The sequence below is a fragment of the Stegodyphus dumicola genome, chromosome 11 (assembly GCF_044657685.1).
Source record: "Stegodyphus dumicola isolate Sdum_Otavi_A_Nest chromosome 11, ASM4465768v1".
In the NCBI taxonomy this organism is placed as follows: domain Eukaryota; kingdom Metazoa; phylum Arthropoda; class Arachnida; order Araneae; family Eresidae; genus Stegodyphus; species Stegodyphus dumicola.
Window position 1 is genome coordinate 83,290,207 of NC_140778.1, and position 12,541 is coordinate 83,302,747.

At 30.8% G+C, this 12,541-nt stretch overlaps 1 protein-coding gene across 2 annotated transcripts in view; it reads left to right on the forward strand.

Moving 5' to 3' along the window:
- LOC118195507 (presequence protease, mitochondrial) overlaps positions 1-12,541 on the forward strand; it is a 75,002-nt gene that overhangs the window by 48,496 nt on the left and 13,965 nt on the right. For both annotated transcript variants that reach the window (XM_035366834.2, XM_035366835.2), the window contains exons 17-21: positions 1,586-1,706; positions 5,959-6,035; positions 7,010-7,175; positions 9,664-9,764; positions 12,300-12,405. In XM_035366834.2, the coding sequence (XP_035222725.1) occupies positions 1,586-1,706; positions 5,959-6,035; positions 7,010-7,175; positions 9,664-9,764; positions 12,300-12,405 (571 nt within the window). The remainder of the gene's footprint in view (positions 1-1,585; positions 1,707-5,958; positions 6,036-7,009; positions 7,176-9,663; positions 9,765-12,299; positions 12,406-12,541) is intronic.

Consider the following 12,541-nt stretch of genomic DNA (forward strand, 5'->3'; position numbering starts at 1 on the left):
ACACACTCACTTCCCAGCCGACACGCAGGCATGCCAGAGCATTTTCCCGTTCAGCCCCGACTGTCACGTATTTGTGCCAGTGTCATGGAATGTTTTAAAAACTATAATTTCTGCCACAAGATGGCACTGTATGTCCATATGGTTTCAGATACATGTACATTAGACCTTCTACTCGAAATGAGAGAAGCATGACTCACATACACGTGTCACATACACTCACATGTAAACAAAAGGGGAAATAAATCTTTCCGAATGGCGTACTTTATGATGTCTCTTTAAATTCGCACGTGGTAGTTGTTTATTGTAAGTAGAGAAGTTTTATTTTCGCTAAAGCTTTGGGTATTTCAGTTTGCAGTTCAGTATTTAGAAAATAATTAGATCTTGTTAGACGTGAATTCTTTCTGTTTTTACTGTTGCAATGTCAAAGCGTCAAAAATGTTTAACAGAGCATGAAATAGCAGAAATGATGCAAATATTTCAGATATTGATTCTGAAACAGATTCTGATAGTAGTGATAGTGATACGACGATGCTTCGTTTGTTCACATTCCCGGAAAAATCCTCCAAAACGACAAATGAGTTATTACGAGTGCAAGGAGTGTAACATAGGACTGTGTGTACAACAGTTTATAGATCCCTGTTTTCAAATTTTTCATACGAAAAGAGAATTTTAAGTAATATATTTAGTTTTCAGATGTATAATGTTAAAAGTCGTAAAATGGTGAGTAATGAAAGTAAAATGTGTAACATTTAAACTAAGGTAATTAAAGTATATATGAAAATATCTATAAAGCATAAGCCGTTTAAATACTCTGTAGAGCATTATTAAACAATGCGTTGATACTTCGGAAATTTCATGGATTTAAGCTTAATAGCAAAAAAGCCCCTGGCCCTATCCTGATGCTCACATAAGACACTGCCGGCCTCCGCGATACGCGTGCGTTTGCGCTACCCGACGCAAAGGGGTTAACCACTGATTTTATTAAATGATGGAGACTCTATGCAGTTAATCCAGACTGGTTTCAGAATTTCGATCACTTCTTGCATTGAGTAACAAAACAGGAAGAAGTGGATAAGACACCAGAACTTGACCTTCACCTGTTTTATAAATATAGTTTTGTTATTTTCAATTTCTGTCTGAATTTTGATGGAGAAAATCCCAGGTGATAGATCTAAAGGTCTCCTACCAACAAACCACTTGAGAGGTTCACCAGTTGTCCCTTTGCTACATAGAGACTATACACATAGAAATATCCGAACCCTCTCCCCAGAAATCAATCCTGGTCCCAATGCTATGGCAACCAGCATCACTAACTATTATGCCAGTTAGTATGATTTGATGGTCTGTACCTCGTGTTTGATATTCAGATAAGAGTCGAAACAATGTTGCTAATCAATATAATAGGAAAGGCAAGTTTAAGATCACTGACAGTATAATCATTCTGTGCATGGCAGTCTCCTCTAACAGCTAGTATAGAGTATTCTTACTTTATGACCATGCCTTTTATATGCAAATAGTTATTGGATTAATAATTAGAAGTTTCTGTGCCTAAGTCTGCATTGTGTATTTTTGTGTTTCTTCTTAGGATGGGTGCTGGTAAAAGGAATTATAAAGAATTTGATCAAGAAGTTAATTTAAAAACTGGTGGACTCGATGTATCTTTTCATGTGTCTGATAATCCATCAGTTCAAGATAAGTTCGACATGGTATAAATTTTGTATTTCTACAAAGAGTTTTTTTAAAATTTAATTGTAGTTAATTTCATGATATTTAATTCAAATATTATTATAAATATTATCATTTAACCACTGAAATATGTGTGTGCAGTATATATATGATTATATTACCATAATTCTTAAATTTAGTTTTTACTAGATAATAAAATGCTAATTCTGCACAAAAAAAAAAAAAAAAAAAAAAAAAAAAAAAAAAAAAAATCTTTTCTGATTGATATATTTTTGAAATTACTTTTATGAGTTTTAGCATAATAAAATATATAATTCGAAAATTGCATTTTAAGTGTTCAGAATTGCCCAAAACAGAGACTTGTAATATCTGATGTAACTGATAAAATTGATTGAGAACACCTGAGGGAATTTTTTAAGTAAGGTAGGTCCATTTGTAAATACCATTCGAAATTTCACATGTGCACAAGAATAAATGCATGTACAAATTCCTGGCATTTCTTCAGTGCAGCTATTTCATATAAACTACACAAGCTATAACTTAGGGACCCCACTTTGTTAGGGGGCCCTAAAAAATTTAAATAGAGTATAAATATAGTGTTAAAATATAGTATAAAAGGCCCCATATCGCAAATAGCTTAGGGCCTTATCAAGTCTAAATCCGGCACTGCATTTCTTGCACATAATCAGATGTCCCTTGCATTCACAAGTTCATCTGGAGACTTCATAGTGTGAGATTAAAGTGCTTCAGAAAATCGAATGCCCTTTTGACTGTCAAATAATGATTAATGGTAATAAGTGTGAAAACTGTGGATATTCATAGCCAGGTGTATGAAATGTATACAGACAATAAAATGCAGAAGTGGGTGAGATTGTTCAAGAATGTTTGTAACAAATCTTACACTGATCATCTGTCTGTAATCTGACAATTTTGTACAGGCAGTTGAAATCCAAATTCACACAAAGAAGAGATTTGAACAAATGGCATGGAGAAGTAAAAATGGTTTCAAATAACTGGCCATCATCATTGCTAGCATAGTTTTAAGAAGGTATCGAAACACCATTGTTCATTTTGATAAATGTTAAACTAGCATGTTTTTATTTATACCAAAAATTTTATTATTTTAAAGTACAGTGTGTATCATAATGGTGTCTGGAATTTTAATGTGCCATGTCTTCATAAACAAAAGTGACAAGATAATTCAGTGTATGATGATTAAAGGAGGACTAGTTTAAGTTTTATAAACATGAAGAACTGATTTCCTATGTGCTCACACATTTTAGTGTGTCAGATATCTGTCTTGTAATCCAGTTTAACCCACACTTGTTCAGATCAGCCTAACAGATGGATTTTCCGTGGGCTTCCTAGTCATCTTAAACACCAAACTTAATGTTGTCTGATTCTTTTTCTTTAAAGCTGCAAGGAGGTATTTGTGTTCCTACTGTTTCAAAATTTAATGAAACTGAACAACATAAGTAAATAGACAAAGCTGGAGCAAATCTGACTTGAACTAGTCAATCTGAGTTGAACTTAAATCTGACTTGAATAGGCATTTGATGTGTCATGAATGATAGAAGAATGCAGCAAGAATTTTTTATTGAACTTCTATAAGAACTTTTAGATGTTTTTCTTTCCATTACTAGCCCTATTATGCTGTCCCTTTTCTGTATGATTTAGGGGTACATTAAATTCCTGGAAACATGTATTACTCATCTTCTGTGTGTAAGATAGTTCAGCATTGTTTCTAAAAATTGCTTAAGAACAGAATAATAATTTTTATTTGAGTATAAAAGAACATTTTGAAAAGAATACTTTTAGTTCTTTGATCTCACATCCTCTAAAACATTGACGCAGTTTTTAAATAATAAATGGAAAATATAACTTTGAAGAAGTTGTAATTAACATCTTGAGTAGCTACATATTTATCTGAAATATTAATTCTTGTGAGAAATAAAATAAGTATTTATGTATGATGCTGTAAAATTTTTATATATTTACTTCCTGTATTATAAATAAGAGTAGTTGCCATCATTGTATACTCATTGTAAACTCTATGATAATCTATATTTTATTTTGCTTTTTAAATAAATATGTATATACGTAGCGTATTCGGAAACTAAGTACCGTTTCGTTCTAGCGCCGTCGCAGTGCTGTGGTAGGCATCCCGTGCATGCGCACTAGTCTTTCTAGTTCACTGACTTTCAATTGTCGCCATTTTTGTTGCTCTATGTTGTGTTTTCAGTTTGCTGTGTTTTGCTGTGCACATTCAAAATGTTTAAGACAATTAGTTCTCCCGCTTACTGTGAGATTCGTGCCGTGATTAATATTTTTGAACGCGAGGAATGTTAAACCGGCCGAAATTTATCGTCAGGTGACAGAAGTTTATGGTGAATACGCGATAAGTGATGAAATGGTGAGAAAGTGGGTAAGAATGTTTAATGCAGGTCGAACAAATGTCCACGCCGAGGCTCGGAGTGATCGGCCTTCTGTTGTCACCGATGATTTGGTAAGGAAAGTTGATGAAGCAATTCATGAGAATAGACGCTTCACAATGACAACTCTTTCAGAGGCATTTCCACAAATTTCACGTACCGTTTTGTTCGAAATTGTGTCTGACCGCTTGAATTATCGCAAACTGTGTTCCCGATGGGTTCCAAAAATGCTCACTGATGTTCACAAAACAAAGCGACTTGGTAGTGCCTTGACATTTCTCACGCGGTACAGTGATGAGGGAGGAAACTTTTTAAACCAAATTGTGACAGGTGATGAAACTTGGGTGTGTCATTTCACACCAGAATCGAAACAACAATCGATGGAGTGGAGACACACTCATTCTCCGAAAAAACAAAAGTTCAAGTGACAATGTCATCACAAAAAATCATCTGCACTATCTTCTGGGATAGGAAAGGCGTTTTGCTTACTGAATTTCTTCCCAGAGGTGAAACCATTAATGCGGCACGATCTTGTGAGACTTTAACAAAACTAAGGTGTGTCATTCAAAGCAAACGAAGAGGAATGCTCAGTAAAGGAATTGTGTTGCTCCATGACAATGCTCGGCCCCATACTGCTGGTGTCACTCAATTGTTAATTCGACAGTTTCATTGGGAGCAGTTCAATCACCCGCCGTACAGCCCGGACTTGGTGCCATCCGACTATCACTTGTTCCTGCACATGAAGCGCAAACTTGGTGGCAAGCGCTTTGGATCTGACGATGACACAATGCTGTGGAGTCGTGGTTATCGAAACTGGCGGGAAGTTTCTTTGACGATGGTATACAAAAACTGGTCACCCGCTATGACAAGTGTTTGATCATTGGTGGAAACTATGTTAAAAAACAGTTTAAGACATGTATTTTCATGTAAAAATAAAATTGGATTCGAAAAAATTGTTTTACTATTTTTTTTTTCAAAACGGTACTTAGTTTCCGAATATGCCTCATATATACAAACACACATACAGGTTCCACATTTACACACTTAAAAACAAATATTATCTATGTATTAGTTTTGAAGGTGAATTGAATTATCTTTACAATATATATGTAGTATTGTGTTTGCTCAACACATATTGATACTCTCAAGAGTGTAGTATGTGGCATATGATGTATGATAGTGAATCAAAATGGCCTTAAGGGTCCTTGAATGATGTCATGTAGAGCAGGAAGTCTTTTGTCAAGAAATTACAGCAGCATGTCCAGCAGTCCTTGTGGACGTATTGACCAACATTGTTCAAGCAACTGCTTGTGCTATGTTGCTGGCAATTAATGACCACCACTTTAAGTTACTGTACAACTACAGGTGCAGGAAGATTTTATTAAACCTAATCTAACATATTATATATGCTTATATTAACCAATTATTAAGTTCATTGCTATCATTAAGTCAAAATAAAAGTACTTTGTCTTTAAAAGGTGTATCCATTTTTCTGATGGACCCTGTATGTATGCATATGTATATGTATATATATATTATAATCTTATGCAAAATACATTCTTTAGCATTATTGTTTATTACTCTATTTTAAAGTTTCTGCTTATTTATTTTTAGTCTTATTGCATCCAATGTTTTGTATTTAATTTAGAAAGTAAATTTCCTTATTTCCTTCTTTTTATTTATTTTTGTCTTTAGGTTATGATCAATGCTGTTTCTAAGACATAAGTAACAATGCTAGAACTGTGCCAATCAGTTAAACATATATTTCTTAAAAACCTAAAGTTAATGGAAATTATAATTTTGTCTTCTGTTTTTTAATTTTTTTTCCTCTTTCCATTAGGGAATACTTTTTTCATCTTACTGCCTCGAGAAGAATGTAAGTGACATGTTTTCTTTGTGGAAGGATGTTTTCTGCGAGTAAGTACGACACATTTTTGGAATCAATTTGCCTAAAATAATTAACTAAAGCATTAGATTTACAATACCCTTTGTTTGGGTTATTGTAATAGTTAAAGCAATAGGAAGTTTGAACCACTTAAACGAAATATGTTTTATAAATTGCTTGAATTTATATTTTGATCCAAATAAAATGCATACCATCTGTTTTTAAAAAGTTAAGTTTTAGCTCCTTTTCCTGTGTATATTATTCAAAATTCAAGTCGCATTTGATGGCATCATGTTTTAGAAAGTTTAATATTTAATAATGAGAAATAATTGAACAGCTGCATATTTTTCTGACAGTTTCCTCAAATATTAGTTATAGCAAGAACACAAAATAAATACTTTTTTATTTAATGCTGTAAATTTTTTTCATATTTAATTCATAATTGTATATAAAGTACAGTTTTCAACCCAACACAATTCAAAAACTTGTTTTTATAGCTAACTGTAGGTAAAAAAAAAAAAAAATGGTTTTTAACAAAAACAAATAATATGAAAAAGCACAACTTTAAACAATATAAAATGCAACAAAGATTTAAAAAAAAAAAAAAAAAAAAAAAAAAAAACAACTGTGAAAACCTGTGGAAAGTATTAAATTTCTGTATTCAAACATAGGTTTTCTAGTTATGTTATTCTTGCTATTTATCTGCAATTATGTTTATAAATTTTCATTTTAAAAGCTATTGGTATTTGAATTTTCTTTGTATTATATACTGTTTGATCTAATGTATTATATTGTGGTAAAATATGTAATCTTTTTCTGCTTGTAATATCATACCTTTTGTATCATATTATGCTCTTAATTTTTTCCCTTTTAAATCTGAGTAACTCTAGAAATAATTATAAATTTAAATCTTAAACTGTGAAATATTTCTGACTTTGTTTCTTATGGACTTTCTTTTTCCATCTATTAATATGCAATTCAATCTTATTATTGTTATTTTTTTAAGTGTTCAATTGAAGGATAAGGAAAGGCTGTCTCAGTTGATTAAAATGACAGCAGCAGAACTGGCACAAGGTATTGCTTATCGAGGTCATATCTACTCAATGACAAAAGCTAATAGTTCTTTAAATATTGCATCTAATATAAAGGAAAAAGCATCTGGTTTATCACAGGTATAATTTTTTTTAATTTCTATTTTTTATTCCCTTTATCCCAATCTACATAAATAAATCCATTTTATTTTTTGTTAAAAGCAGTAGAATTTTGATTATTTGCTAGTCTTAAAAGAGATAAACTGTGCAAATCTTTCCACATCAGATATGTGAGTATAATAAAGATCTGTTTTTTGTATCATATTATAAAACAAGAGCAAAATAAAGAACAGAAATAAAAATTTGAATTGAAAATAGTTCTTGTGCTACAGTTTAGCTTGCTTTCTATTAAATACTTAAAAATATAATATATAAAATAAATCTGAAGAATTAGGCCATCATAAGCATCAAATATCTCTAACCTAACTTATTTGTACCACTTTAATTCAGTTTTATTTGATACACTGATATAATTTTATGGTGAATTTTCATATGTTGGTACATAAAGTTTAACAACTTGTAATATAAGTGTTCATAAACATCTGATGTGTTATAATTATTAAATTTGCACTCTCAAGTTTTAATGAAAAATTTCTTTGTGTATAGTTTTATCTGATAATATAATACTGTATTTTTTCAAATAGTATTTTAGCTCAGTTATATTTTATTGTACGATATAAGCTGTTATGAGTTTTTTTTTTTTTTTTTTTTTTTTTTTTTTTTTTAAATTTTTCCCTCTCTTCTTATATGTAAACTTTCCCAAGGATGTGTATTGTTTTCTTTTAACATGAAAAATCCCATTATTGTAAAGTTTTCAAATCAAAAGAACCCTAGGAATAAATGATTTAGCAACTTGAGCAAGTGTTGCTACTGCAAGAAATTAAGATCTTTATTTTCGTCCTGCTGTGATATGTGCTGATTCTAAAGTTGTTTCTATTCAACAATGCTTCAGGTATCCTCCCCTAATTTAATAAATCTGCTATTGATCAACAAATTAACCCAATTAATAATTAAAATTTTTATTTTACTTTTTATAATGCATCTTATTAATATAAATTAAAATTCATTTAATTTATATTATGTCTAACTGATAATTTTTACGAAAATATGCAACTGTATTTTAATTAAAAGCTATTTCTAATGACATGTTATGTAACTAGTCCACTTTTTCCATACGTTATATTGTTAAAACTGTCACAAACATTGCACTTTTATTTTTTATAAATTGTATGTTGTCATGTTCTTAAATAAAATCAGTCATTTTTAAATAATTTTGTGCAAGGCATCCTTGTACCTTTCATTCCAATGTCTGAATTTTTTAAGCCTTTTTTTCATATAAAATGGGCTTAATTCTTGAAATTTTTAACCTGGGTTGCCAGAGGAATCATAAACTATTTTTTCTGTATTTTTCAGAGATTCAGAGGTATATAAACAGGTATATTCAGATATTCAGAGGTATATAAAGATTAAAGATAAATTGATATGTTGCCCATTTTGTTCGATCACATTTTGTCATCTATCAGTCGGCTACATAATTCCATATTCATTCGACTTGTCTTTGTCAGTGAAAAACTAAACAAAATACTCTTTATAGCATAATCTGAATTGAATGTTATACCACATGAGATGTTCTGAAGAAAGCAAAGCAAGTTTGGCAATGCATCCCATCCAGGCTGTAATATTTTTTTATGGGTGATCATACTTATGTGTGGTCCCACAATGTCATAATGGAACACTACTCTTTTGTGCTTAGTGAACTCTGGACAGTTCTCAATGATGGATTTGTTCAGACTGTCCAGCTACCGACAGTACACTTTTGAATCGATTATTTGATTCCTTGAAAGGGCTAAAAAGCATACCTGTAAAATCCCACCACACTAAGACCTTTTTCTGATGAATGCTTTTATTTGCGGTGAATCATTAAATTTGTACTAACATCATTTTGTGCACCACGTGAGTGTAAACAATATGATTTTTACTACCAGTTATCAGCCACTCTCATGCTTGTACGCATCATCAAATAAAATTCTGAGTTTGTGAGGAGTAGAAACATTGAGTTTTTTGTATGTGTCCTAACTTCTTCATGTGGTCTGGAATGACGTTTTTGCAATTTCTCATCTTGTGTAATATGGGCGTAACTAACTTAATGCCTTTATTTTATTATCAACATTCTCAGTTGGTTCTGTGAATGAGGAACATAGTTGAGATCAAAACAACCAGCATGGAATTTCAGGAATTATCATTGGCACTGACATTTTTGCAGAAAGCTGTTAACATAAACGTGCAAGTTCTTCCCTTTACAAAAGTAAAAGAGTGAAATACTGATAAAATGAAGTTTGGTCTTCCACCTAAAGTCCGTTGTCACATCTTCCAAGCCACGTTTTTTATGAAGCTAAAACAGTCAGTTGTCAAATGACATAGTAGTAACATAAATGCAGGTGACTCTAGTGCTTCTGAAAATGAGCTAGTGCCATCTGTTGTAAAAATGTTTCATAGTATTTCTGACAATCCAGTATTTATTTTGTAAGATTTTAATGTTTAGTTCATTTAAAACTGTTTTCTTTTAAAGATATTATACATGAAAAAACTAGCTGAGTTGGAAAACTATGATGAGGTGTTGGAAAAACTGAAACAATTGTCCAGTATGCTCTTGCAACGAAGTACCATGAGGTATGACACTTTAATGTGCAATTTTTGAATTTTTTAAATATAATTTTTTATAAAAGCTTTTTTTATGCAAAATGTTCTAGTGTGAGATAGTTCTTTTTTTATAATTTTCATGTACTTTTTTAATTACTTACTTAAAACATATTAGTAGCATTTAGTTATTTCCAGTCATATTTTTGGTGATGAAGGAATCATGCTTATAATTGTTTGTGCTTATTTCTGTTTTCCACACTTTTTCAATGTTGTAAATAAGTAATAAAAAAGAGGAGGCTAAATTAAAAAAAAAAAAAAAATGATACAATTGTTTCCAATGAGAAATACAATCCTGTTATGATCATAACTGCATCAAAAGGATTTCCTGGGAAATTTATTTTCCAGTTACCCAATTGTATTGAAGTGGTGTCTAGTAATGTCATGTAGTTTTTCTAGTTCAAAGGGGCAATTTGCCGAGAAGGACTATTAATTTTGTTTTGGTATTTTGCAAACATCACGACAAGCGTTGTTTTATTTTTCAAATTGTTGCCACCAAATATTATTGCCCTGTATTATATTTAAAGAAATTAAATAATGAAGAATCTGCATGAATGTATATATGTTTCTTGCATTGTGATAAAACAACTGTACCTAGAGCCATCTAATTTTGAATAACGTAATCCTGCTGTGAATATAGGCATCTGGAAGCCCAAATCTGAAATTAATTTTATTATTGATTTCAAATTTTGTAAAACTTTAACAATTTTTGATTAACAAAGTCAAGAATTTCAAAACGAGCAAAGGCAACGTTGTACAGAAAAAACATTTTTTTCTACAGCGTGCAAGACTGTGTATCGGAAATTTTATTAAAGATATGCTCATCTTAAAATTATTTTGCGATATTGCTCTTGAACTGAATTTTGTAATTTAAATGTGAATAACATGCTATTTAATAAATGAAGGTAACTCACAAAATGCTAAAAAAATGCCCCTTTGGATGTAATTTGAAATCTGAAACCTTCCAGACTTTTTTTATTGGGGGGGGGGGTGTTGTTGCTGTTTTGTTTTTTAAACATTTTGTCATTATATAAACATTTTGTTGTATAATCATTCACTCTTTTGGATGTTTATCTTTGTAAGTGTGATCAACAAAACTAAATTGTCTGATGAGTGCTTCTACTTCATTCAGTAACCTTTCAGTAGTTCATAAATATTATTGAGCTGTTTGCTATATTATCTGTACTGTCACTATAGAGTATAATTTTCACTCACAATAAAGTTTTTATTATTCAGTTTTTAACAATCTTTAAGAAAGAGTCATTTGTTTCAGAATGAATACAGTCTCAAACATTACACTAGTAACAATCTTACAGCATATTTCTTTGCTAGTAAATAAATTCTCATTGATTTCTGCAATTGTATTTTTTTTTTTTTTTCTTATCCAGTAGAATGTAAACAGTTTTGTGTAGGTATTACACCAATCAACTGTCATTTCTGGTGGCATATCAAACTCTTTTTTCTGGTATTTAATAAGCATTATTTTGAAGCAGCAACAATAACTCATCTGCTGCTATTGTGAAATCAATTCTTTGCATAAAAGTTGAATTTCTGCCAACAATTCTATATGCTGTATATTTCCTTTGTTAGAACTTAAGCAATTTTTGCATTAGGAAGAGTATCATACTGCTGAAAAAAGTTAGGAGTTAATAAAAACTATAAAGCACCCAGCCGCCAACTGCATTAAAAAATTCTATGATTTTGTTGTTGTTGTTAAAAAAAGTTGAGAATATTTATTACCCAATTTAACTGATTGTAAAGCTGCATTGAAACTCAAAATTCTTCAAAATAAATGTTAGGAAAAAACTTATAAGAATTATTCTTGTGATTTTTTTTAAACTCAAAATAATTTATTTACATGAAATTTGAAGAAAGAAGTTTTGAAATGAGGGAAATAATAGCATCAAAACACAGCTGTAATTAAGCCACTACTCACAGAAATTTCTCATCTTTGTATACAATTTTTGTGCAAATAAAACCAAAATTTAAATACATACATATTTGTTTTTTTGCTCAAGAGGAGACAAAATTCAAATTCTAAGTTTTTCAGTTATTTTTATTTCCAGGAATTCTAAATTTTACTTCCATACCAAAATCATTTAAATTATTTCATATGGGTAAATATGTAAAAAACTGCATGATAATAATTACATTTAAATTTGCTTGTTTATAGTTTTTGGAAGGGAAGAAATCCTTTATCATGCAATCAGAACTTCTGCAACAGGTTCTGACTGATGCATAAGTAAGAATTAGCTTCTATATCTGCCAGCAGAACCATAATCTGAATGCATGTGTCTTGTTTAAAAAGGAATAAAATGTCAGAAAATATCACTAGGGTTCTCGAGTCATTATAGAGGCACAGGGGATTACATTGAGGATTGCACTACCACAAATTGATTGATAGCAAATTTAAAGGTTACACTTCATGTTTAACTTATCTATTTCAGTTTCTGCATTTGCTGGTGTTTTTTCAATTTCTTATACATAGTTCTTCATTTTTCATTTTAGATGTGCAATAAATGCTACACCTGGTGCATTATCTCCTGCTTTTGTAAACCTTGACTCATTTGTAAATGATGTCCCTCAGTATCCAGTTGTCAGTAGTGCAAAACAGGTAAATATTCTTTCTTAGAACTAGTCTATTAATGAAATGTTTGTAATTTGAAAAAATATATCATAGAAATTAGGAAATTATAAAACCTAATGATAAAGTTATGTTTCTGATCCCATTTTTTATGAGTATATTTATA